Source organism: Struthio camelus, chromosome 5 (genome assembly GCF_040807025.1).
Source record: "Struthio camelus isolate bStrCam1 chromosome 5, bStrCam1.hap1, whole genome shotgun sequence".
Taxonomy (NCBI): Eukaryota; Metazoa; Chordata; class Aves; order Struthioniformes; family Struthionidae; genus Struthio; species Struthio camelus.
In genome coordinates, this window is record NC_090946.1 from 22,026,629 (window position 1) to 22,054,598 (window position 27,970).

The 27,970-nt window shown below is 38.9% G+C and overlaps 1 protein-coding gene and 1 long non-coding RNA gene across 6 annotated transcripts; one reads left to right on the top strand and one right to left on the bottom strand.

Annotated features, from left to right (window-relative positions):
• On the bottom strand, positions 1-12,622 carry LOC138067438 (uncharacterized). 3 transcript variants are annotated; one of them, XR_011141361.1, is made up of 4 exons: positions 12,289-12,622; positions 11,644-11,715; positions 5,240-5,801; positions 1-3,916 (listed from the first exon to the last, which is right to left on the bottom strand). It is a non-coding gene; the product is annotated as an uncharacterized lncRNA (long non-coding RNA). The 3 variants fall into 3 exon arrangements; XR_011141360.1 differs by having other exon boundaries at positions 11,644-12,622; XR_011141362.1 differs by lacking the exons at positions 11,644-11,715; positions 12,289-12,622 and having other exon boundaries at positions 5,240-5,351; positions 5,706-5,836.
• On the top strand, positions 4,521-27,957 carry CYP2R1 (cytochrome P450 family 2 subfamily R member 1). 3 transcript variants are annotated; one of them, XM_068944958.1, is made up of 5 exons: positions 4,521-4,743; positions 7,088-7,229; positions 8,811-9,443; positions 12,631-12,960; positions 14,198-27,957. In XM_068944958.1, the coding sequence occupies exons 1-5, from the start codon at positions 4,714-4,716 to the stop codon at positions 14,371-14,373; spliced, it is 1,311 nt and encodes a 436-aa protein (XP_068801059.1). In that variant the 5' UTR covers positions 4,521-4,713; the 3' UTR covers positions 14,374-27,957. The 3 variants fall into 3 exon arrangements, with proteins under 3 accessions (XP_068801059.1, XP_068801060.1, XP_009683014.1); XM_068944959.1 differs by having other exon boundaries at positions 4,577-4,739; XM_009684719.2 differs by lacking the exon at positions 4,521-4,743 and adding an exon at positions 6,449-6,610.
• The last annotated feature ends 13 nt before the right edge of the window (positions 27,958-27,970 follow it).

A 27,970-nucleotide genomic window follows, 5' to 3' on the forward strand; every position in this document is an offset into this window, starting at 1 on the left:
ACTCCTTATCTGGAAGTGACTTCAGAACACAGAACTAACCTCGTTAAGCAATAGCGTGGTTATAAACCTTTGATTTGACTGCTTGCACAAGTGTTCTGTTGCTATCCTACATGTCATAAGAGCATGTCAGCAAAATATGGCAAGGGATATATGCTAAATCCTTGATTTAATCCAAGGTTTGTTCTTGACAGGATATAAGGATGGTGGAAGATCTCATGTCGCCATTTTATTCTTAGTCTTGAGAGTAGTGAGATCTGATTAAGCCACACTGTAACGTAATATTTTTATCAGTCCCTTCCAGGACCATTGAGTTGCTCCAGCATTACAAAACCCTACCGCTATGCATCCTTGCTGGTTCCAGTAATGCCAGCTGTATGAGGAGGACCAGGCACAATTATTTCTCAGCGGGCTGTTTAATTGCTGGTCACTTGACAAAAGGAGCTTGTGCAAGGGCAACAATATAGCCTACACCCTTCGCTACGTGAGAGGCTGAGAAAGGTCTCTCTCCTTATGGAGCTGATAAATAGTACATAAAGGCAAAGGCTACTATCATAATATTTGCTGATTTACTTACAGTACAGCTTCTGGGAACCAATAGTCTCATATGAGACTATCAATTAAAAAGATAAATTCCTAAGTGTGTGCTTGAAATAGAGCTAAGTATTTCCTGAAAGCTCAAAAACCGAACAGCAACTAAAATATGCCAGCAGCATTTTTGAAATTATAATCTTTAAGTCAGCATCATAGTTTTCTGAGTTTGTCTGACAATTAAATGTTTAGGCATGGCAGAACTGTGATTAAGGAGATGTTTGCTGTCAGCAACAGAACAACAAACTCGCAAGGGAAAACATTAGATGGGTTTTTCTGTTATAGCAAATCTATAAAGCTCCATCATCATTATAGGCTTATCTAAGGAGATGTTGTAATCTAGAAGCTGATAATTTGTTATGATGATACAGGTGTGCTAAGAAGAGCTACGTAATTGTAACAGATAAAATCTGCACATGACTCTAAGCTTCTCCGTGGGTTTATGAGATGAATTTCTTTGGTGTGTTCAGTGCATGGGTATTTTGCACGTGTCTGTACAGATCTCTTTCTCTCTCTCCCCTCTCCCCCTTCCCCCCCCCAAGAAAAGGAGCAAAATCTTTACAGACCAGTCTACAAAAAAGTTGTTTTCTTGTATGATATTTTATAAATAATGGTGTGACTTAACTGGACAGAGAAGTCACTGTAGGAAGAGAAAGAGCTTTAGCCTGATAAGTGTTTACCTTCTTTTTTTTTTTTTTCCCCTAGAAGCGCAGTAAAAAATATCAGTATTAAAGACAAAGAAAGCAAAAGCCTGTTTAGACAGTAGCAAGTACTGTGCCTGTAATGCAAGTTGGTGAGCTATTTAATGGAACTTGGAAACTATTTCATTTTTTCCCCCAAGAGTGTAACAGAGTTATCATCAGGATCTTAATATCGTTAGTAAAAGAACAGTCACGTCTCTCAGTATATTTCTTCAAATTCCCTTGAAGTGCAGAGCTGCTTAGAGCTGTGTAGTCACTTCCTGTCAATGGATCACTTTCTGCTGTTCTTGATAAGACTTAGGAACACCGTCATTTCCTGTTACTTGATTGTCTCCAACTTCTCCTTATAGAATTCATAAGGCAAAATAATTGTAAATCCTGATGACTAGGCTGTTTCAGAAGAATTTAATAAAGATACACGTTTTAATCAGTTTCTTTATTCAGCCATCATTTTTAGAGTTAAAATTAAGAAAGCCCGTTACTCATCCTATGAGTTTGCTCAGTTGATCATCAATGATTAAGATGAGTAAAACCTTCCTAAAGTAGCAATTCAGCACCAACGGCTTCACCCTGCTCCGGCAAAGAAAGGAAGAAAAAGGGAACAGTCGGAGAGCAGCAGGGAATCCTGCCCTTGGGTAGCCCATTGGAGGTTAAGTCTTGCAGCCCTACATCCGTGTTTGTAAGTGATTTCAGTTGTTCACAAGGATTTATATATCACTTATTTCTGACAACTTTCAATTGCATTTATCCATGCTAGTCTTTTCTCCTCTCCATTTAATCACGTATCCTTTAGAGGTTCTCAGATCCTCAGTCTTGGCTGACTGACCAGCTTTTCACATTTGGCTTAGCCAAAACTGACTTCACTGTTCTGCAGCAGTGCTCTTCATTTTCTCATCCTGTGTTGCAGTGAGTAATAGCACCATCTCTTCTGCATCACCAAAGCTCAAACGCTGTAAGGTCAGTTTTGGTTGTTCTCTCTCCTGCTTAAAGCTAATAGTCAAAGCTTGTCCGCTTTCTTCTCCATAAAAGTCTATTCCTTCTTTTTCAGCCAAACGTTCCTATTTTTCTTCTGGGTCTTATTTTCCTCTTCTTGGGTCTTTTCTATGCTGATTTTTTTGTGGTTTTTCCCTTCAAAATGCTCACTGCCAAAATTGTCAATCTCTTTTCCTGCCTTTTCTTATACAGATGCAGTAGGAAGCATGATCACTGTAACTTTGGGTGCACATGAAATATTACACACTTAAATAACAGAACATTGAAGATAAAACGTAAAAAGCAATAGCACTTCTTCCTCTGTTTCCACAGACATTTTGAGAACTAGTCAAATATCATCTTCTCTACAGGAATCAAGCAGGAAAAAAACTATCAGCCTCTTTTTGTTTTCTCTAAAGACAGAGGCTTATGTATACAAGCAATTTACATCCTTATAACTGACACTGCAGTAATACCATATAATTATACACCATATAATTGCACGATGTATCTGGCACATAAAGGTTCTTACTCCCATTATAATTGACAGTAATTTCATTATGCAAGTTAATTCTAGGTAATTGTCTGTAGGCCGCAAATTAGTCTTTCTCACACTGTTTTGAAGTGTTTTCTGACCAGCCGGTCTGTGTTCCTCTATTCACCTGGGTATGCTGAGCTGAAGTGCCTGGAGACCCCCTCTGTGGTTAAATACGTGTAAATAATTAGGTCCAATGCCATCCATTTGAGCTCATGCTACAGCACAACTACTCAAGCGCACTGCACATTTTGGTTGTCCTGAATCTCTTGCCCTCTTGTGAGAAGCCTTAGAGCACTGACATTGAAATGCCGACGTTTTTGCAGGTATGGTCTAGTTACGTCAGAGTCAACATACCAGGCAGCGTCATGTTGAAAGGATGAATAAATAACTCAGAAGAAGTAAAGGATAAGAAATACACCGCCAGCAGTGCTCAAGCCGCCTCTCCACATCCTGAAAGCTGGGTAGGATTTTGGTATGAGATGCCTGCACTGACATATGCTTTACGGGCATTTTGCAGCTCGGACAAAGAAAGGTGCTGAGGCCTGTACAACTCGCTACTCCTTGCACAAAGCTCACCTGGCAGTCAGGAGCCTCCACCTGCCCTGACCCAGGGAAACCAGCCGGGACCCCGGCCCAGCAGCCTGCAGTGAGGGACGATACTGGGCACCGACAGCCCTGGCTGAGAAAAGCGGTCGGTACCGTTGTGCTTGTCTCCATCAAAAGTCGGTTACTGGTGTGTCATGCTGTAATATACACATGACATTTTATCTTTTCTCCTCAATCTGCCCATCTTAGGCAAACGTGAGCTAGCACAGCTAGCCAGTTTGATTGCCCTGCAGCCTCGCAGGTGACTTGCTGCCAAACTGCCAGGCAAAAAGCTGGCATTTCCCAGCAACGGCAAAAGCTTTGCTGTTTCCCAGCTCCCTGCCTCGTTCTCTGTTCCAGCCACAGCTCTTACCTCTTCTCTGTGCTCTCAAAACGATGGCCTTCGCTGCCTTTGCTTTCTTCATCTCCTGCCTCCTGAGCAACATCCGGTGTCCTCCCTCAACTTCGGTGGCGTGTACCCTCAGCCCAGTATTGCCCCACTCAAAGCAGACTGCCCCCTCAGGGAAACGGGCTGAGAATGAAGCGTTCAGCAGTTAGATAAGCAAGCAGGAAGTGCATTTTAATCAATCGGGTTATTAACGCAGTGTATCAGTGCAAGTTCATTACCTGTTCAGATTCTAACCACCTATTTATCAGTCTACGTAAAGGTGCTAAGAATAATTGAACAAAAAAGTAAACCTCAAGCAGGAAACACACACTTTTAATAGGGCCGGGATGCTTCTACCACGCCTAAAATCCGCGGTAAAACAGCAGTAACGGACTTAGCAAAAACTGCGTTGAGTGGAAGCAAAGGGGCGTTTGTGTACAGCCTCGTAGCGGGACGCGAGGGTGCGAGGCGGGCAGAGGGGCCGGGGCCGGGGCCGGGGCCGGGGCCGGGGCCGGGGCGGGATCGAGCTGCCGCTGCCTCGCTCGGCCGGGCCGGGCCGGGCCGGGCCGGGCCGGGCCCCGGGCCAGGCGGCGGGAAGGGGCGGGGCCGCGCGGGGCCAATGAGCGCGGGGGCCGCGGGGGGGCCGCCCAATGAGGGCGGCGGGCCGGGGGCCGGGGCGGCGGCAGGAGGAAGCGGCGCGGCCGCGGCTCGGGGCCATGCGGCCGGCGGCGGCGGCGGAGGGGGGGGCGGCGGCGGCGGCGGAGGGCGGCGGCGGCGCCTGCTGCCTCCTGCTGCTGCTGCTGCCGCCGCTGCTGCTGGCGGCGCTGGTGGTGCGGCAGCTGCTGAAGCAGCGGCGGCCGCCCGGCTTCCCCCCCGGCCCGGCGGGGCTGCCGCTCATCGGCAACATCCACGCCCTGGGCGCGGAGCAGCCGCACGTCTACATGCGGCGGCAGAGCCAGATCCACGGGCAGGTACCGGGGGCGGCGGGGCCGGGGCCGGCGGCTGGGGGAGGCCCGACGGCCAGAGGCAGCTCGCGGCGCGGCGCGGCGCGGCCCGGGGCGGGCGCAGGAGCCGCCGCCGCCTGCGGCCCGGGGGGTCGCTGGGGGGTCGCTGCTTGGGGCGCCGAGGTCTGGGGAGGGCAGGCGAGCGAGGAGCAAAGGGCAGGGGCGCCTGGGCGATGCGGCGGGATGCGGGGAAGGGTCGTGCCCGGTGCAGCGGTAGCTCTCTCGGAGAAGGATGGTTGCAGTTTTTTCCCATTTCCTACTTTCTTTTCTTACACTTACTTTTGGGCTCGGGTGGAGAAAAGACTTAAAGCGGTTATGCTGTGAACCTTCCCCCAATATCTCCCCCATCCCTCCCTCCGCCTCAAGCCACAGACAGGTCCTTGCACGTTTCAGGAAAGCTGAACCCAAACGGGAGCTCCCGGCAGGAGAAGGGCAGGCCGTTTTCAGCCTTGTAAGCGCGTACCTGTCCCCACGCTTTTGGGCAGCAGCTGGCCCATCTGTACGGCTCCGGACTGTTCGTAGCACCCGCAGCGTTTCAGAAAGATTATCGTTGGGGCGCCAGGAGTGAGCGAGCTCTGTGTCCAGAAACAGTGGTTTGTCAAGAAAAGCGGGTCTTTCAAACTGTCAGGGTCATTTAAATCTGACACTTAACAAGCAAATAAAAGTGTTGATAGGACATAAATCTTTCAAAAAGTTTTGTCCCGATCACTTACGCAAGCTACAAGAGAGTAATCTTAGTCTTGTCATGAGTGGGAAGCAAAGTGTACGAGTTAAAATCATGCTAAATGGGGGGGGGGGGGGGAAGGATAGGATTATCTTTTAATTCCTTTCCTTTTAGCGACAGAAAAAAGTAAAAAGTGTTTCAAGTGAAATATTAGGATGAAGAGTATGGAAATAAGATGGAAAATATATCATCGAATGCTACTTGCCTGGAATGCTGTGAGCAGTCCTGTCCGTCTCCTGTCAGAACGGATCCTGCAGAGCTTCAGGGAGCTCCAAGAAGGTCCATCTGGATAGCGGGGGCTCTGGAAGAATACAACCAAGAGATTTTTTAAAATGATATTGTATAACATCAGAAGAAAGATTATGATCAAAGTATACAAAAGTCACAAGTGGTCTGGAGAAACATCAGGAGTTTTTTCTTGCCACATGAAAAAGGAGAACAACGATAATTGTGGAAAAAAACTCACACTTGCTAAAAGGAAATATTTTTCACAGCCTGCATAATTAGACTAAAAGTTTTTACTTCTTCATATAGTGGAGGTCAACAGCTCTGAGATTAAGGAAAAATTGTAGATTTGTATAGGTAAAAATATTACTGTTATGATGTTAAAAAACGTATGAAAAGGGATATAGAATTTCAATCTTCAGATTAGCTTCGGCTAATTTTTAATTTTTACAACTTGGGAGGAGATTTTCATTTTGTTTATCCTGTATGTGCCTTCTGCAAGTTTTAGTGCATCTTCCTCCAAAGGCGCTAATGCTGATCACTTCTGGAAACGGGAGACAGGACTAGCGGGGCTATGCTAGCCTTTTCTGGCTGTCACCACGGCTCTCATATCTCTTCTGGTGATTCTGTCCAGTTTCAGAGATCAAAGGGACTGGATGGAGCTTGTTTTCACGACTGACACCACTTCTGTGTCTGCCATTAATACATGACATTTTGGAAGTCTTCATGATACGAACGTGTAGCTTCAGTCATGCTGCCCTTAACCAAAGGAAGCTATTGGAATTTACCTTTTCAAAGGAAAGGAGGAAGAACAGACATGGCAGTGAAAACTTTCCTTCCTCCTGTGGAGATGGTCCCAGCAAATCAGAAAAGAGGACAATTAAAGTATTTGATTTCCAGTTCTTCTATTAAAAAAAAAAACGTATATGGCATATCTATTAATGTTAGGGAGAAAATACATTTTTCTGATATATGTGCATTGTGGTAACAAATTCTTTTTTTTTTTTTTTTTTTTAAAGCAACTATATGAAAGCATTCCCATTCCTTACTTTGGAGAGCTGGTCACTGCAGTTGCATTGCAGAGCGCAGAACATAGCGCGGGCTAATCTACTGTATCTTTTGACAGACTTGACAAATTATCTCACAAAAATTATCTCATCTCTCTGTGATGCCACAGTGAGATTACTGGTGGAACCTCTAGTTATATCTGCATGGCATACTGAAGTTTATTCGAGTCTGTATTTTGCACTGATGTTTAGTGTTGTTCCACCTTTTCGTTACTACTTTTCATTATCTGATGTTGAGATTTACTTGTTGTAACATTTTACAATTTTTATTATTTATTTATTTTCCCGCCAAAAGATCTTCAGTCTTGATCTTGGAGGTATATCTGCTATTGTACTGAATGGCTATGATGCAGTAAAAGAATGCCTTGTTCATCAAAGCGAAATTTTTGCAGATAGACCATCTCTTCCTTTGTTTAAGAAGCTGACAAACATGGGAGGTAAGTGCTACACTCTCAAACATAAAAATATATTTTTTTGCCCCACAGATGGGTTTATGATCACATGAAATATTTGCTTTAGGTAGTTCATCTCCTTCCTTATCTCCTTGCATAAAATATGTGATGCTCCTTAAAGATTCCTTCCAATTCTGGAAAAAATAGTCACTCTTGGGCTGTGGTCCATAGCAAGAGAAGTGCAATTCTTGGTTTCCAATTTTTTTTCTCCCAAATTAGTGACAATTGATGAGCCACTTTGTTTGTTCCTGGTGATCAATTAACTCTGCAGCATCTCTTTGTTTATCTTTTGGCTATGATCAGGGAAAGCATGTTCTGATGTAAACTTTGAGTAATATTTTCTTTTGCATCTAGTCTTGCCTTCTGTGCAGATTTGGTGCTCCTGAGTTGCCAAAGTTGCTTTCTGTAGCCTTCTCATTAAAGACATCTGTATTAGATGGCCTTTAACATCCAAAATCGTTTGGATGAGGAATTTCAGGAGTTTTTGAGCTTACAGCTCAAACCTAACTTCTGTGGTTCCATAGTTCAGTATTTCTTCTCGGTGATTTAGTTCTCTTTGCTCTTTGTTTTCTCCCTTTTATGCTTGGCAGTGTAGCATCTCTGTTACACTACTCATTTTACTTTGCACTATAAGGCTTTCACCTAAAACCCAAAAGTTACAATACGCGTTCCAAACCTGAGACAGGTGCAACAGAGCTTTCCTTCATATGTTCAATATTCATTTATTTACTCTTCCTTAAGTGCTTAATTAATTTAACTACTTTTAACCTAGACTAACTCTTACCAGTTACATTCAGGAGCCGCATTAACTTAAAACGCATTTGTTAAAGGTAGACTGGCAATGCCAGTTCCTTAGGGGTCTTGGCACTTTTTGTACCTAATCGGGATGTTGAGATGCCGTGTGACCTTTACAAAGCGGACAGAGACCGCTTTGAAGTCGTTCGGTGTCTGAATTAAAGTTCAACAGGAAAGGTCACTTTATATTACAGAAAGATTTCCTTTCTTAACTTGCGTTTATCAGATGTATTACTTTGAGTAATAGCTGAGTAAGAACAGTGAAGATAGGGAAGCATGGGCTTCACCACATGTTAACAGCCACAGTACACACGTCGTGTCCTAGGAAGGCTTGAGGTTTGATTGCTAAAATGCTTTCATTTCTTCATGGATATCACAGTACTGTTGGATGTACCTGTTGATGTTAGAGTCATGCTGCATGTTGCTGTGTGGAAGTATCCTTAGTGACTGTTCCATCGTGGATCCAATTTTCATATATACGAAATGAGTCCAAATTGCAGGTACAAAAAGTACCTTCACACGAAGGTGTGAAATCTGTTACCCTACTAGGGCAGGTTAGGCAAATGTATGTCAGGAGTAGCATAGGTAAACCTAATTCAGCTTTGAGAAAAGAGATGATATCATCAACCACTTAGTGGCACTTCCAGTCATCATGCTATCATTTGTAATTTATAATTTACCTTTAGAGTGCGCTGATACTTTAAATAGTTTTATTATCTCATGGGGAAAAAACAGAGTTGCATAAAATACTGTGTCAAAATATTTTTTCAGGCTTACTGAACAGTAAATATGGCAGAGGATGGACAGAACATCGCAAATTAGCCGTAAATACCTTCCGAATTTTTGGATATGGTCAAAGGTCCTTTGAACACAAAATTTCAGAAGAATCTATGTTTTTTCTTGAAGCCATTGATACATACAAAGGCAAACCATTTGATCTCAAGCATTTGATCACAAATGCCGTTTCAAATATTACTAACTTGATTATTTTTGGAGAACGTTTTACATATGAAGATACTGAATTTCAGCACATGATTGAGATTTTTAGTGAAAATGTTGAATTAGCTGCTAGTGCTTCTGTATTTTTATATAATGCTTTTCCTTGGATTGGTATCTTGCCATTTGGGAAACATCAGCAGCTGTTTAAAAATGCAGCAGAAGTCTATGACTTCCTTCATGAGCTTATTGAACGTGTCTCTGAAAACAGGAAGCCTCGATCACCTCGACATTTTGTAGATGCATATTTGGATGAGATGGATTGCACTGAAAATGATCCAGAATCTACATATTCAACAGAAAACTTAATTTTCTCTGTTGGAGAACTCATCATAGCTGGGACAGAAACCACAACAAATGTTTTAAGATGGGCAGTGTTATTTATGGCTCTTTATCCAAACATTCAAGGTAAGAATTTTGAGATTTTGAGGAACTGATACACCTTCCTATGGCAAATTTAAAATGCTTTTTCAAAGTAGGACTATGGATAGCACTTCAAATTACTTAACCAAAAAGAAAGGTTTGTATATATTACTCCATTAGATCACAGAATGGTTGAGGTTGGAAGGGACCTCTGGAGATCATCCAGTCCAACCTCCCTGCTCAAGCAGGGTCCTCTAGAGCATATTGCCCAGGGTCACATCCAGACGGGTTTTGAATATCTCCAGCGAAGGAGACTCCACCACCTCTCTGGGCAACCTGTGCCAGTGCTCTGTCACCCTCACAGTGAAGAAGTTTTTTCTCAGGTTCGGATGGAACTTCCTGTGGTTCAGTTTCTGCCCGTTGCCTCTCGTCCTGTCGCTGGGCACCACTGGGAAGAGACTGGCCTCATCCTCTTGATTCCCCCCCCTCCCCCCCCTTCAGATACTTGTACACGTTGATGATCATTTTCTAAATATATTATGGGCATATACGAAAAGCTTATTTTATTTACAGATGAAGGAACTGATAAAATTAAGTATGAAGATAATATTTTAGTATATTGTTTTATGAATAAATTTTTATGAAATTTTATCAGTTTTTAAAAATAAAGTATTTCTCCTAACATATGCAAGTTTAGTGGTACAATGCATAGTATTGGTTGGCTGATGTACTAAATCTTCAGCAAAAATGATGTAAATCAAGTTTTGGCTAAGTGTTTGGGTACAATTTCTTTTTATCCTTAAGAGCCTCAATTCACACTAGACTTACAGACAGATATATATATACTTTTGGGAAATAGCACTTAAAAATAAAAAGATGTGTTAGAGTCGTTCTGAAATGAGGTAGCCACATGGCTGTTTCAATACTAGCCCAGACATTCTATGCAAAAATCTGGAATTTAGAGGTGAACAGTCAGCTTCTTGTTTCACTGCCCACACTTCGCTTTTCCTATCAAAACCTTATCAGTGCTTAGTTCAACTAAGGATTTTCAGTTTTTGGAGAAAAAGAAGATTAAATGGCTCAAATGTTAAGACTCAGAAAGTTACTATTTATACTTTAACCAAATAATATTGCTCTAACATCAATTTCATCATCTGTAGAATGGGTGATAACATCACTACCTGTGGCTATAAAGCTTTTGAGATCTGAAGTGCTGCATGGGAATCAGATATTATATATGACTGATTACATTTTCTTCTTATGGTAATAACTGCATGACTCTGTGCCTTCTAATTTTCTCAGCTAGAACAATTTTTATTTTAAAATGCATGGGCAATAAACAGTTACCTCTTTAAATTAGAGATCAAATGTTGTATTAACACTTTAGTTAAATACAGCTTTAAAAAAGAAGATTGAAAATTAAAATATGTAATGCTGATTACAAATATTAGGACCTGACAGGCTATAAACAATACAAATCATTTGGGTTAAAAAAAAAAAATTGATGCTGAAGTTTTTTTTATTACTAAGTCTCATGTTCACCCAACTTGTTAAAATACTAGTTAAAATATCTGGCTAAGCGAGCAGAAGTTTGTTCAATATCTTCCGATCGCTCTAACTTCTCACATATTTTCTTATTTCATTTTTTCCAGTTGGATGATTATTTCATTCAACACAAGGAAACTGATTAGACATTAACAAATAGGAAAACTTTTTTCTTCTAGCCCAGGAGATTTGTGCAAGCTTAAAACTGCTTTTGCTGTTTTTAACCAGTCAGCACTGTAAAGATGGCTTACAACAAATAGGTTTAAAAAAATTTAATGCTTCTGAGTTTCACCAATTCATCTATATGCTTAACACAATATAACAGGCTATCAAAAAAACATTTAGTATAATAAAGTGAAAAAAATGAGAATCCGATTAAGCTTTACGATGTGTACATAAGTGCTCCATAATTTGTTAACAAGGAGGTGCTTTGAGTGCCATAATTAGTCAAAAGGGTATATTTGTTCTTTATGTATAAGAAGCTTAAATGCAAAAATGTTCACTTAAATCAATGTTTCTGAGCTGCTGATCTAAATCAGCCTGTCCTGCCTCAAAAACAACATCCAGATCTTAAAATAAGAACACCCTTACTCCTTTTCCATTAAGATCTGACCAAGATAGTATTTTTCAGTGGAGATCAAGAAAACTTTGTAGTTTTGTATCTCTTAAACATTGGCTGGTTTCATAGAGATCCACTCACCTAAAAATCATCTTCTGATCTCAGATTTTGCAACATAGTAAGTTCCTGAATCACGATTCAAAATCAGTTCATCTGGATAAAAATAAAAATTACCAATATGTTTCATTTACTTAGACTTTTCTCCATCTAAGTATTACACTATACACTGATACATGACTAGATTACAAAATGTACTTTCACTAAGCTGCTTCTTGTCTCTCTATTCTGAGGTGAAATGTGTTAACTTCAGGTTAAAGAACCTGGTGATTCTGCTATAATTTTTCTGTCATTGCCCATCTTTTCATTATTGATCCCACAGTAACTGCAAAAATCCAACTTTATATTAATGAAGGGCTGTTTGACAGTTTCAACACACAAAATGTATCAGAAGAAAAGAAAGAGGTTTGAATCCGTATGAGATTATTTAAATAGCCTATGAAATTACTTAAAAAAAAGTTCAAAGAAGAATAATTTAATTTGTTCCTTTACAGTTCTAATTTAGACTCTAATTACTGCTGTCCCTCTTACTCTCACTTTATTGTTACCAGATATTTCATTTTTAAGAGCGAATGATTTTATACTGTAAAATTCTAAAGAATCATGGCAGAATTAAACAAGGGAAGCTTTAAGTGACTTATTTCAGAATTATCTATGATGTCCACTTACGCATTTGATGTACTTTGTCTTTGCAGTCTCATGCTTGTTCTTAGTTTTGAAGAGCTCCAGAAATAAAAATGTACTGAGCAAAGAAAAGTATATTAAGGCATCATATTGAAAATAATTACTTTTGAAATGAAGATTACTGGTGTATATGCTAGTAGAAATTCCTAGTAGCAGGATGAGGAAAACAGAATCTGAATTTAAGAGCTTATAAGGTACTATATTGTTGTATAAGATATTTCATGTTTCAGTATTCTTTTAAAAGTATATATGTTATATCATTTAATTTTTTATTTAAACCATTACACAATAAACAGCTTTTTTTTTTTCCCCCCCTTTTCCTAACAGGACAAGTTCAAAAAGAAATCGATTTAGTCATCAGCCCAAACAAAATGCCTACTTTAGAAGAGAAATGCAAAATGCCATACACTGAGGCAGTTCTACATGAAGTTCTAAGATTCTGTAATATAGTTCCACTAGGTATTTTTCATGCAACTTCTAAAGATACTGTTGTGCGTGGTTATTCTATTCCTGAAGGCACTACAGTCATTACAAACCTCTACTCTGTTCATTTTGATGAAAAATACTGGAGCAACCCAGAAGTGTTTTTCCCTGAGAGGTTTTTGGACAGCAGTGGGCAGTTTATCAAGAAAGATGCATTTGTTCCTTTTTCACTAGGTAAGAGTGATCCCTTCCATTATTCTTTTTCAGAAATCTAGAAAAGTACGACTTGTAAGTGATGGCAATAAATCAGGAATGGACGGCATGATATAGAACATCCATAGTTCTGATGGAACAGCTATTTTAAAGTTACAGTCGACATAAAGTTTAATATTAATCTTGTATATAGATGAGCATTTTGTTATATAAAGTAATAAAAAAGACAGTACTGTCTCTTTATCTAAGGGTTTTATACATTTCATATTATTGTGGTAAATAAGTGATATTTGTTTTGCAATGAATGTGCACAGTCCTTTGTGCTGAAGTTATTACATACAGGCGATTTACACAACCAGCTTTCAAATTTCCGCACTCAGATCAGCACCAGAAATTGCAGATATTATTCAGAACTAGCTTGGGAGACAGTATATATAGCTCTGTCTTGTCTTGAGGAAGTATTCTGATGGTCCTACATCATCTTTATGGATCTGTCTTTTGATGCCTATGAGGGACCAGAATTTATTTCACATGTTTTTAGCCACCTGAAAATTAGGTACTGGGCTGCCTCTGCAATCAGTGAAAAGATGTAGCCTTGTCTACAGGATGACTTAGTTTACCTATCAGGGATACTTTTTCTCCCAAAGTTTTAAGAGGAGCTAAACCAATTCCCTTAGACTAGGTGCACAACTTCTAAATGGCCAAAGTTAGATGTATTTTATTAAGCTGCTTTTTGCCTGTTCTACCTTATCTGTTCCAGATTTTGTTATCCATTCAGGAGTTTCTTCCACAAACGCCTTTACCCGCCGCCTGCAACTAGACATGCATGAAATGGGAACTAACATTTAAAGGCATTGCCCAGACCTGTTTCATATCTTTCTACTTACTATTATGTCAAGTAATAGTGATTGGCAATAGGTATAATTAAGAAAATAGTAGGGGACACAAAGGTTAAAATTCAGTATCATTTGTTTAAAACATTTTCTCTCTGGAGTGGCACTTCAAGACAGGATGAGATGGCTAATGGCTTATCTAAGTACATTTGACAGGATTAGCTGCAACAGCATTTGTGTAGTGAAAAATGCAAATTTTCTAAAATGCCTTTCTTGCCATAAATTGCCATCTGTCCTTTCTTACAGAATACCAACATCAAATTCAAACAGTTCCTCTTAGAACACAGAAATGACTTCATAATATGAGTGAAAAGACTGTTTTAAAATTATTTAATTACATTTTCAAAAACTTTTTTTCAATCCAGGAAGACGACACTGTCTTGGAGAACAACTAGCTCGAATGGAAATGTTTTTGTTTTTCACTTCGTTACTTCAACGATTTCACCTTCGTTTTCCTCATGGTTTGATTCCAGATCTCAAACCAAGATTAGGTATGACATTACAACCACAGCCATACCTCATCTGTGCTGAAAGACGATGAAGAGGAGGGTCTAGATTATCAGGTGGTGTAAAATGCTTGAAGTAGCCATAGATGATCCACATTGCCTTCTATTTTCACACGTTTTCTTGTCAGAAGAGCAAGAATTTTAAGGACTTGCAGATAAATTCTGTCTATATGTGCACAAGTTTATGGCTTTTATTTACTTGGTTTTCACACAAAAAAGAACACCTCAACCAAAAATGTAAAACATGTCCTGTGTTTAAAGTTGATATTTTCATTCCATCAGTCTATTTGGATTGTAGCTTCTGATTCCAGTTTTAAACATTTAATTACTTAGCAAGCCATTTTTACTTTGGAAGCATATTTTTTATAAACAGGGAGAATATGGCTCAAAATTTTTATACTGGGACTCATCTGTGGAAATTTCACAAAAGTTACTCCAGCTAAGCTGTTCTTTGCAATTTTCCATTAAATATACATAGCTAAAAAGGTTTGAAAGATATCTGTTTAAATTTCTGTAATTAAAAATTATCTAACTACATCTTTTCCAGCCTTGACAAACGATTTGTCAATTCAAGACTTTTAATCCTTCCTCTGCTTTGCCTCATCTTCCCAGTTGTTTTTTTTTTTTCCTCCATTTTTCTTTCCCAGTTGATCTTTCATTTTCTTCAACTTACCAGTTGGTCTTTTCATTTTTCCAGTTGGTCATTTTCACCAGAAACTGTGAATATGGTTTGCAAGTCATTACTGTACAGGGAGAAATGGGGCCCCAGAACAAGGTTCAGAACAAAACCAACACTGAGCAAACAGTTACTTAAGGACAGGGCCAAATATGAGGCTTTGCTGTTTACACAGCTTATGCTTAGACTTGGAACTACAAAGAAAACTTCTCCAACCACTCTGGGCCTGGAACCTTTTTCTGAAGGCAGGAATTTGACATTTTCTGCTGACCTGACATGTTCAGCTGACGTGGTGCAGAAATATTTCCTTTGTTTTAAAACAGCAAAAGAGAACGATCAAACAAAGCTAATACCATTCCACTTATATAATAGCCTAATGATGAAACAGTGCTGCAGGTCCAATTTAAATTACTTTCTCTGTGGGCAGTCTGACCCACATGTCCCACAGAGTATCTCAACTCCCTGTTTCTGGCTGCTCTGAAGAAGGTGCTTGCTACTCCTCTTGCTGAAGAGCTGCCTTTCAGTAAAGAATGGGTGATTCAAAAAGGACGGGAAGGATGTAACCCCGATAGCTGTGTGTTGGGCACTCAGTAAAAAGCTGTGAATACACGACTCTTAAGAGTGTGGCAGACAGTGGGCCCTAGGCGTGAGACAGCTGCTGAGGTTCTCAGTGCTGTCAGGATTGCGACTCTGCTGGATAGCTGCATAAGCAGATGTTGGGGGCTTATGGAGTGTTAATGTAAAAACGGTGGAAGCTATAGAAATTAGGTGCCTTCAGCGTGCACTTCTTCTCATATCCCACCTTGTACTCTTAGATTAGCCAGAATTTTGTAAGTATCTAGGTTTGCCACCTGGGTAACAAGAACTCAAGGATATCCGTTAATTAAGACATGTTCAAAATAAATCTCAGTTAAAGGGAAGGAAAAAAAAAAAAAGCGAAAAAAACCCTAAGAGCCTATTCTTGCAGGGCTATGCATAAAACACAGCTGGCTAGTGATAATTCCATTTTGCTGATGTATATTGAGATATAACTTTTGCCTAGTCTTTAATTCATTTAATGAGAACTGTATTGATTATGTGTCATTCTGGTTTCTAAATCAAAATGCCTTATAAAAGCCTTAGAATATCAATCCAAACTTTTACCATATATGCCAACTTACAGTCTCATTAAGCAATCAAATACACTTGACAAACTGTCTTTTCTATAAGCCTGTATCAACATGAGTTATAGTATACAAGTTTCATTTGATATTAGTTTCTTCATTATTTTTCCTCACCTATGACTGACGTAGAATTATCCTAATGATCCAATTAAACCATTTTAAATATTGACATATTAGCTTTTTCCAGTCCTCTAGAATTTCTCCATCATATCCTGATTTATTAGTGATAACCTCAGTAGCCTAGAGACCTCATCAGCCAGCCAGCTCTTCAGACTTCCTGGTGAAAGTTTTCTAGATCTGAAATACTTGTCATAAATGGCTACTATTTAACATCCTTTTGTGATTAAGGTATTCATTATGTGATAAAAACACACTGGTTGGATTTTTACCCAAATACAGAATAAGTATGCATCAAATAGTTCATCTTTTCAGCATTTTTGTCAGCATTATTGCATTCTAGAAATTTCTGTGATTCCCATTAAGGAATGGATTTGTATCATCGAAAGGGGTTTCTTTGCATTATATTTTTGTTTGTTTGGGTTTTTTTTCATAATATGCTTAAATGTTTGTATGCTTTAAGAAATCCTTATCTTTCAGCTCTGCTAACTGTAAATTTTGTTTCTATCAATCACTTTTATTCCACTGTCAATTTGCTATATTTCAAGGCTCACAGTTTGAATTCATTACTATTCTATTTTTTTCCCCTCTATTTGTTATATATAGCAGAGCTATTTAGGTTTCCCTGCCAAGTTAGATTGGTTTGTTAATCAGTATAGCTTCTTCTTGTCATAGAATTTAAAGGATGAAAAAAATATTAAACAATGCAGTTAATCCCTGCATCAAGGTAATACTGTTCCCATTTTCAGGAGTACTTCCAATCTGGTTTTAAATGTCCCAGTGTGTTGGACTAAGACAATACATGCAGATACTGATGGAAAGATTTCTTTAATTGAGATGAAGTTGTAACCTCTCAATTTCTGTCTGTTAATGCCATATACTGTGCTCCTGGTTTCGCAGTTTTCCTAAGTTTCATTCCCCCAGCATTTATAGACTTCTCATTTTTGCGTAGTTAGCTCTTTGCATTCATGGTGCTAATTAGAACCAGAAGCATTGCTTCCAGGTTCAGGTGTGTCAGAACCAAAAAGAAGAAACTTTCACATACCTTCTGTGTAAGTCTGCTGATATACCCCAGTGCAGGAAAGGGCTTTTTTGCTGTCAACTTAGCTAGAAATGCTTATTCAATTCACTTGTGCTGCTGTCAGTCCATGGCTCCATAGCAATCTTCTTTTTTTCAGTTTGTTCACTTCAGCTTCTTTCCATTGCTGTAAGATTATTTTCATCTTCTTTGTCCTGTTTTTCTGTCTTGTTCAGTGTTTGTAAATGCAGACTAGATTCTGTGGTCTGCTCACAGGAATATGAATTTTAGGATTAAGACCTGAATTTATATTCTTTACTTAGTCAAGTATTTTAATTTGTCCTCGAGTAATAAACAGTGGTCTTTTCTGAGTGCAACCAGAGACATTCTGTTAGTTGGAGAGTTCATACACGGCTCACCATTCCATTAGTTTATACCCTTCTATATCCCATTCAAAAGTCTCCACAGCCAACTATAGCGTAATACTAGTAGGCAGATTATGAGCTGCTGTGACATAGCTAGCTAGTTTATGTGAAGCACCGTGAAGCTTGGCCATCCTTGGCCAAGGGAGTCAGCCTTCCCAAAAACTGAAAAGGGAACGCTAGAACCCCATCACATCCGACACAAAGAATGCTGAAGAAATTCTAACTTTTCATTTCCTGAACTTCCACTCATTTCTGTGATATTGGTGAATAAAAGCTTACTGTGAACCTAATAAATGCAGGAAGGTTCATGAATGTATGTCTTCAAAAATTAACTATACAGACTGAGATTTCATAGAAGTTTGAGAAACATTACTGTTTCTCTGAAAATAAGTTATTTGATTTCATTGTGATTGAGTCTTCATATGTATCCAGATTATGTAATGAGAGAATGACCTAGGGAATCATAGTAATGCTTATTTGTTAATCTGCCAATATACACAACAAGTAGTTCGGCTAACTCAGACCATATGCCAGGATCCACCTGCATAGCTTTCAGCGAACAATCTCTCAAGTCTTAGTTCTCAATTTCCCTTAATAAGGGAATGATGAAATAGAAACAGGGGAAGGGGAGAACATCATATAGCTGCTTATTACAATGTAACATCTACTTTAGCTCCTAGTTAAAACGTTACTCACATTAGAGCTAATAACTGTCCAGAGGTTCAGTCATATCATCCAGAAAATGAAAGTTAATTAAAACAGAAAAAATGTAAATAGGGAAGAATACAGGAGATTGAAAGCAAATAACCAGTACGTTCTAATTTTTGCAACTGTTTACAAATCATTTTGAAGCATAAGTGGTTTATCTGGAAAAATAGTTACAGGGGTTTTTAATGACATTTCTGGATTGACTCGATAGACAAACTAAGTACCAAGTGAGCCACTGGTAAAAACCACTGTATCTATAGGAGCCAAAGTGCTATTTTGGATTGCAGTTTAGAAAGAGTCTGCTTATTTCCCTTGAAAATAAATATATCATAGAACTATGGTAATTTTTAGTTCTATACAGAATCAGGGATGGAGAGGAGCAAAATTTGCTCCTTTTCTAGGTCAGTAGTGACTTATGAGCTAAACATCAGACTGGAAGATGTTATCTCCTTAGTCCATGGATTGAGTAACATTGCAGGAAACATGAACTGGGCCTGCAAGACAAATTTCCTTGTAACCAGGAAGTGCCTAATAAACAGAGTTCCTTTAGCTGTGCAGGTATGTCATTGTATTATGGATAAAGTGAAATGCTGTATCTAGGAGCACTAGAAATCTTTTAAGAGAACAAAATGAATATACTTTCTGTAGAAATGCTTCTGCTCATGCAGGACCAAGATCTGGCATTAGCTCAAGGGCCTTGCTTAAATGCCCCTGGAGCTCCGTGGCAATGCCATCTTTAGCCTGCTGGTCACTGGCAAACAGCTGGCAAATCACTGATTTTATTGTTGAGGATAGCTGCCAAAAAGGAACAGAAATATCTGTCCTATGCTGCCAAAAAGGAACAGAAATATCTCCCCTATGTAATTTTTGTGGATGCTGAGAAAACAGGCATGTCATACTAAATAACGCGCTACTGACAAGTCCAGACCTCCAAAGTTACTCACCAAGCCAAGGACAAACGAGGAAGCTTTCTATGTGGATACTTAAGGTGAGCTCATTTCTTTGCAGACCACATTCCACAAGGATCGTTGAAACAAAAGCTCTCCAGAGGATATCACACCAGCTCCTGGTAGTGTCTAAGGCAAGCTTTTGGCATTAGCTTAGAGATGTACAGGCTGTTGCAGAACCACACAGATTAGACTGCAATGGAAGAGGTGGTTAATGGTACCTGCTCTATGATGGCCATCACACTAACAGAGGTTCTCTGCTTAATTACCCAACCTACCCTTAACAACCACTCTGGCTTACCTGAAACATGAGTTCTTGTGGCCTAGTTCCCCTTTTTTGTTCCTATGGACATGAATATCTGCTGGAGCTAAATTACTGAGCAGATCTGCACATTTTCCTTTTCCCTATACCAGGTTTTCCTGCAAAGGAAACGTGTTCTGAGTGGGAGAATAGTTTGGCATCCACAATGTAGGCAGTGTGGATAACTTGTATTACAGAACTGCACAGGAAGATCTGATGTGCACTGACTTTAAACTGTAGAAGTTTAGTGTAGTCTCTATTCAGTGAGATTTGGTGTCTCTCTCCAAATGTTTTTTGCCCCAACTAGACTCAAGCAGAACACTTTTAATGTTGGAAGAGAATCATGGATCTCTCTGTATTTGCCTTGATGATATCTCTTTAGGCACCATCGTGGTGCAGACAAACTTTCCAGTAGAAGATCATTCTGTCTTCTAGTAATGTTGCAGAAGTTGTAGATTGTAATCCGGGAAAAAATACACTTGATTTACATTCATTTCATACACTTAAATTACAGTCACCCTCTGTGAGATGGATAGGCTTCTTGTGGGCCGATCCCACAAGGGATCGAAGAAGGAATAGAAGGAAGGTCTTCCCCTTCTGGACTCTAGCCTTTTTGGATGTGTCCAAATATAAACTCAGATGTCTATGAGCAAATAACAGAATACAGTTATAGAACGAGGGATATCAATACAGAAAAGTAATTCTTAGAAGGGCTTGGGATTCATAGTGGACGGTTAGTTAAACATGAGCTTTGGTTTACTGTGGAGCCAAAAGAGCTCATATTGAGTGAGGATACAGAAGCCACACCTATATTTGGTGCTGGCACAAGCCTTCCTTCAATACCATTATCCTGGTCTGTTGTCTATAATTAAAGGAGCATTTAAAAAATTTATGGCGTTCTGATAAAGCCATGAAAATGACTAAGAATATGTTTATGCTACATATTCTGGGGTAGGTGCAAGGTACTCCTACCAATTTGTGAGCTGACCAAATAGTATGGGATCATATCAGATGCAGACCATGTCCAAACTAATAGGCTTTCATTGCAGAATGATTTGTTATTTCAGATTGGGTGATACACTGGCACTGTTGAAAAGCTTTTGGGTAAGCTGGAGGCTCAAGCACCTGTCCAGAATATGCACCACAGAAGTGTATTGTAGAACATACTGGGTAGTAACACATTCAAGGGACTTCATTTGCTTTGTTTACCAAACACATAATTAAGCATCTTGATTACAGTCTACATCTATCTATTTAGAGAACAGAAAGTTAATAAATAGAAGTCAAGATGAAACATCTTTAAACTAGGAAACAGGTGAATGCTTTGGACTGCTTTAGACTAGGAATCAAGTGTATAACTAAGAGTGAGGACAGTTATCCATGGATTGTTACAGAAATTTTAAAATCGGGTATTTCTCTTGTGCTCTGGTTCTAACATGCATTGCCTTCAGCATGAGGAGAAGTAAGCTAGGTCAGAGTAGTCTCTCCTGTTTTAACTATCAGCTTATATAATGAATGAACTGTTCTCCCTCAACCCCAAACTTCCACAAGCTATTCAAATGTTAAAGGTGTCTGAGCTTATATAGCAAGCAGGCCTTTTCTTGAAATGATACATTGTCCTGCTAAATAATTAGATTCTGATAGTTTGCAAATAATGAAGATAAGCTATTAATAGTTATTAATAATTATAGCTAATTAATAAGCGATTAGTCTGCATATTATTAGCCTAAATTGAGCCTAAAGTACTAGTGAGTAGATAAGGCAGATTATGTTGTCCTTAACATAGCACATGTACTTGAAAAAGTAGCAAGGTCAGAGAAAACACAGTAAAAGATAGCCAAATCACTTGAAAAAGTGGTGAAAAAAAAGATGATGTAAATTTTGCAACAACACATTAAATAGGAAAATATAAGGACTAGGGATAAATAGGAAAAAAAATCATAATGGTGAAGATGTCAGATCAGAATTTATCTTTGGGCAAGATAGATGGAATGATGACAACATAAAATAACAGCTAAGTGCAGTGGACTATTAAAAGTTTGAAAGGATAAATTCTCAGTGTAAATCAGTCTGTGAAGGTAGAGATGTGTTTTCACAGCAGCTAGATGTCTGAGAGTTTTGGGGTTTTTTTAGTACTGTTTTTTGAAGCTGGGCGTCATAATTCAAATCCTTACCAAGATCAAATTAAACTTTTGTTCTAGAAATGTTACACCTTATTCTGTCCTTCATGCAATACAACTTGACAATCAGCAGCTTCTTTCACATCTAGATCCCTTCAGATATTTTTGAAGGCACATCAACTTTCTTGATGTCGATGGCATTAGCATAAAGCAGAACCCACACTCAGCACGGTCACTTCTTAGGAAGACTGCCAGCTTCCGGAGACATTACGTTTGCGGCATTCTTCTGAACAGTAACATTCCAAATAGATTAAATCCATTATTTTAATGGAGCAAATCAGGAGTGTGCAATCTAATCCAATAGTTTGGTATGACCGCAGCAAAGCAGATGGCTGCTTGCCCAAAATTTTGCATGCGATATATAACAGCCCATACTAGTATTTCAGAAAACAGAATAAACTTACTACTTATTCCCTTGCTGTTTTCAAAAGCTAATTTCCTTGACTAGGCTAGTAATAAAAATCTTAAAGGAAGTTTTCATTATTTGTATAAATTATATCAAAAGGATGAAAAGTGATTACATATAACAAAAATAAGCTTTTTACATTACAGTTGATTTGTCAGAATGCTTAACCACATTAATCCCACTGCTAGCATCTAGACAACAGTGTCCATGTTGTATATCCCATGGACAGTCTTAAGCCCTCATTTTAATGAGGGAATTAAGAATAGAGAAAGCTCAATTGCTGCTCAGGTCCTTCACTAATATTGGGAATCCAGGTAGAGGTTTAATGCCAAGAAGGAATGAAAGTTAGGTAATGGAATCAATAGGGACAAAACATCTTAAAGAAGTCCAGATACTCGAAGGTAATTAAGTTTCCTTTTTCTACATGCACCCCACTTTAAAGAGGAGTCCCAATACCCTTTGGTTATCTTCTGCTTACACAATAAGCGCAGTTAAGATACAAGTGTTGATGAGCGTGCACCATAGCAGAACTTTAAGAGCCTAATTTTTCCAGGAAAAACATAGGTACCTCTAACCCTTCTCATGCCTACATTAACTTGGCAGTTCATGTAATTGCTTTTTTATGTGCCTACATTGCACAAAAGTTACTTTTTAGGCTCCTTCAAGGCATCTTCATATCTTGTCCCATTGTATTTTACGTTGCATAAAGACACACTGTTTTTGTCTCAAAGACTATACCATCTAAACAACGTTGATGTGAGGAGGAGAGGGAAATGCAGCATACCTTAATATCCCCCATTTACTCCATCATGAATGGCAAACATTGTCTATAGAAAATTCAAGGTTCTTCATGTCCAAAAAGACCATTAATTATATGTTTGAAGAGACCATAAGAATAGTGTAGTTCATTTTGTATTGCAACAAAACTCAGTGCCAAAGGTTAAAATTTACCTAAAAATCCCTAGTTGCTTAAACTAATTCTCACTGTAAGCATATAAGTTACCTGATTTTCAAAAGTATTCAGTACCTCTCAATACTTCAGTATGCATTTGTTTTAAATCAAGAGAGAAACATATCGCTTGACAAATATATAAAATATAACAAGCTCTAGCAAACTAACTTTAGATGATCCTTTTTACCATCTTGGCCATCTTGGCTACTGTATTATCATTTATTCATAAGCTGACAACTAGACAGAATCTTAAACATGGCTGAGCTTCATCCATTGTCCTTTTTTCCGTAAAAACTCTAGATCTCTCCCTCAACAAATAAAAAGACTGTTTCTAGTGGGAGATGCATGGCCACTTAAATAGTCAGTAAATAAAAAACTATGTATAGACTGAAACAGTTCCAGCTGACGCATCTAATTCATGTTGAATATTATCTGAATATTATCTACCATTGTACATAATTTCTTATCAGCTATTGAAAGTGATCCATATAGGATCTCATCTCTAGTCCAAGTATTTTCAAAAATAGGTCCAAAAAAGATCTCAGTAAGTTCCATCATCTGATTCAATAATACCAATTTCTGAAATTTGTTTATCAAACTTGTTTTAAAAGACTTCTATAATAGTCCAGGTCAATATATTCCCGGTGAGTCACAACCCTCTAAATCCTTGGATAATTTGCAATGCTTAGCCTGCATCTTCCTTTCTGCACTCTAAACCTGTTACTTCTTGTCCTACCCACTATGGACACTGGAAACATTATTCTGATTACTTTGCTTAAGTACTTAAAGCCTTAGCGTATCTCACTTACGTCTCATCTTCTCTAGACTCAGAAAAATCCCCTTGAATTAATTTAATCTTTCTCCTTCTTTTTAGGCCACATCTTCTGTATTTCTGATCAGTCTCACTGACCTGTACTGGAATTCTGCAATCTGCCTAATTGGCAGATATTTTTCCTGGGGTATAATATCTGAAACTAGAAACAGTACTTTGCTAATGCCTTATTTATGGGTTTGTAATCATATTGTTCTATTCCGCATTCTCAACAATAAATAAGATTGCTTCTTAGTTCACTTATCTGATGGAGAGGAAGCCGAATTAACGTACACATCAGATAGATGTGCAATACTGCAGAGATTAGTCAATACCAGTAGGATCAATGTCACGATCAAAGAAAGAGCAGCATACTAAGTCCATTTGAATGACCACATATAGGAGCAAGTTTTCACGTCTAACTGGCATGGTTGACATAGAAGTCAGAAAGCAGTCTGCTCCCCATATGTAATGTCAAGCTTACCTGTTTTGAATTTTTGGTGTAACACATACATATTAAGTCAAACATTAGTCTTGGTTTTGTAAAGAAGTAAAATTGGTAGACTTTGATCTTATCCAAAGATAAGATGCAAAGGATTCTGCTGATCTGGAGAGATGAGTCAGAAATGAATCATTACCTGTTTTTTTTTGGCAAGATATTTATAACATGGACAAAGCACAAGGTGAATAGTAGGAATCATTTGAAACACTGTACCATTGCACTGCTAAATAACAGCTCTACTGGTTTAATGTTACACATTTCTACTTTTTTAAAACCTCACAGACAAACCACAAGACAGAAGGTTTCTGCTCTTTAAAAAGTTTTTTACTCTTAAGTAAAGAAAAGATTCACAGATGGTAATGTTCTGCCAGGTAATACGACCCACATAGCAGAGACTTATCATAGGCACTAGTTGCTCTGACCTGTGATCTCTTGCAGTACAGAATCAAAACACGACTCACAGTGTGCAGATTCTAGAAGAAATGTTGCAGTCAAAACTTTCCGGCTGTGTTGTGCCCTTTTTAAAGGGTGCCTCTAGTGTCACATAGAGCCAAATAAGCGTCAATCACACAAGTACATTAAGCATCTACTGTTCGGTGTTATGAATGTATCGCAACATAGTGTTTAAAGCCAGCCAATTTCTGGTCAGGCATTTTAATCTCAGTACCAAAAGAAAACACCTTCTTCTTTACTGAACCATTTGCTTTATCGGAATGCTATTATCAGGAAAACAAACAATTGCTAGTTACTCTTGAGTATTAAAGACAACAGAAGCGAGACTAACCAGAAATAATAGTTCAAATCTTAGACAGAAATGTTTTAGAGAATGAGAGCAGCAATGGAGAACAAAAACACAGAGAGATTGGTCAGCTAGAGCTATGTACCCATCAGCTGGATTCATAAGGATGTGGGGTATATGCGCCATGCTGGCAGGATCATGGCCATTTAGAAATTCAAGAGCACTGGAATGTTTATGCTGGAGCAGCTTAGTCCACAAGCTTTCTTTCCTGTCGTCTTTGAAATACGAGCCATTATTCTTTTTCATTTAGCAGAAGACATATGACTACTAATTGCTTATGGCCCTATTAAGTTAAGATTAGACAGGGAACAGATAACAGCTGTGTTATTTTGCCAGGATCATCTCTGAGAAGTCACACTATGATTATTATATAACAAAATAAAGGCTCACATCAGAAGATATCAAAAGGAAAGTTCTTCATTGCAAAAATGAAAGCAACTGATTACCTCATTTACCTTAACGCAAGCATGAAGAAACAAGTTGTCTAGAAACATAATTCTGAAGAAAGCTGGAGGAAAAAGAAAAACAATGCTTTGATCATGCTGGTCATACCTTATTTAATGAACTTCACATATTCATTTTCTCTACGTTTTATAGCCACATGAACATCTAGTTTTTATTGGCCACACAGATCACTTTTCTCAAACTTGCATCACAACTTAAGTTTGTATCACAATTGTATGATTACTATCCAGTAAAACTACTTCTTCAAAAACCATCCATGAAACAGGTTTGACAGAAGCAGATAAAGAATTTACAAACTGGATGAGAAGAATTAATCAAAATAATTCAAGTTTGAGGGCATTAATTGAGCAGTGTTTCAGATCTTTTTTTCAGAAAAAAATATCTTGTGGTTTAGAATTGTTTGTATTTCTATTATTTCTGTACGGTAAAGCATAGATTAATGCAACCAGTTTAAGGTTCCTTTAATTTTACTTACTATGCAGTACGTCTTCTTATCCATATTAAGAATGAGAACATAGATTGTAGCTAAGAATCGTCACTGGCAATAGCGACAACCACTTTGTCACGGTGCATACAAACGCATATACCATGCTTGCTTCTCCTTTCCCAGTTCTCATCTGCCAAACTGAAATCCCTTCCTCTTACCCACAAGCTAATTCCATCCTGCAAATCCCCCCTCAGAGGAAGCTCTGCAGTTCCTGATTTCAGACTCTGCAGCATAAGATACACTTCTGGCTCTGTACTTCTCATGTCTTCTCAGATGTTTTTGGCCAAGGGGGTACGTTCTGCCCTGCAAGTTTTAATGCCAGGCTGGATTACCTCAAATTCTGTGTATGCTTGTAGGGGAATCAGAAGCCAGGTCCTCACCACACCTGCCCAGGAGGACTCGCTGGAGCTAGACGCGAGCTCTGGAATTCTGCTGACTCCTTCTGTTGATTCAGCTGCCGCAGGGGGTATACACACCACTGTTTGACTGCCATACATCTGTCAGTCACAATGCCTACGAGAATGCACTCCCTCCTTTTCTTTTCAGGAGGGGAAGGAGGTTCAAACAGAGCAAAGAATTTCTTCTTTCTTGGAACCTTTTGTTTTTGTCAGCTGATGGAACTCTCCTGCAAGAACAGTGATCCCTTTATAGCCTCCTTTTTTTTTTTTTTTTGTTGAGGGAACTGAAAATTGAATGTAAGAAGTAGAGGAAAAATAAATGGCAAATCACATCTTACTGAAACTTTGTTAATTTGGACTTACCTTAAGTAACGTTCCACCAGTCCTTCCACTTTGAACCTCAGACTCACCATCTGACTTTGTTGAGGAGGAAGAACCCATAGGAAGAGGATCCAAGTATAGTTTCTTTTGACTACATATAGCAGGACCGTAACATCCAGAGGTCTCCAGAAGGCACAGAAGGAACTGGGCCTTTACAGGAACTGAACTTTGTAGTCCAGTTCTGTATGCATTGCATGCATGGAAGCGACTGATCTCACCAACATTGTAAAGGAAGGGAACGAGGAGATGGCAGGCTGCCTTTTTAGGAAGGCTGCTGAAGATGTCACTTAAAACTGAGAATATTATCTATAAAAGGCATGTCTGCTGTAGCAGCACAAACTTCAGTGCAGGCTAATTTAACGTACTTCTTGACAAAACAACTGGCGAGCGTGCCTTTAGGAAGTATTTTAAAGGTATTGTTCAACGTGCTTTTCCTTGTTCCATAGCATCCCTTGGTAGCTGTGAATTGAAGGGCGATCATAGATCTAAATTTGCTGTAATTTCTTGATGGCCTATTACCAGAAGTGGACTGTGAGCATCCTGATGGAATGAGAACAGTTGGCCTTATCTGGGTAATGTTGACAACAGCTCAATCAACATTCCAATGACCTTGCCTCACCATTTTTCAATCGTTAAGACACCTTCGGTTTCAGTTACATCTGCTTCTGCAAACATGTCCTGAACTGAGCTTTGATGACATTCACACCTTCTTTTTCCCCTTGCTCTAAGAGCAACGATTAGTCACATATTATGTATACATAAACAATAACCATTTGAAGGTGGATTTTGGATTGATTCACAATTAAATATATCTTTAAAGCAAGTTATTATAACTTGAAAATACCTAACTGGAATTATATACTAGCAGTATAGTTTATTAAACAACAGGGTTTGAT

What these genes read in the sequence shown, in the direction of transcription:
- CYP2R1 (XM_009684719.2), top strand. Translation starts at nt 6,452, where the DNA reads ATGATACGAACGTGTAGCTTCAGTCATGCTGCCCTTAACCAAAGGAAG. An exon ending in GAAGCTGACAAACATGGGAG is followed by an intron (nt 7,230 to 8,810) that starts GTAAGTGCTACA and finishes ATATTTTTTCAG; the next exon opens with GCTTACTGAACAGTAAATAT. An exon ending in ATTTGTTCCTTTTTCACTAG is followed by an intron (nt 12,961 to 14,197) that starts GTAAGAGTGATC and finishes TTTTCAATCCAG; the next exon opens with GAAGACGACACTGTCTTGGA.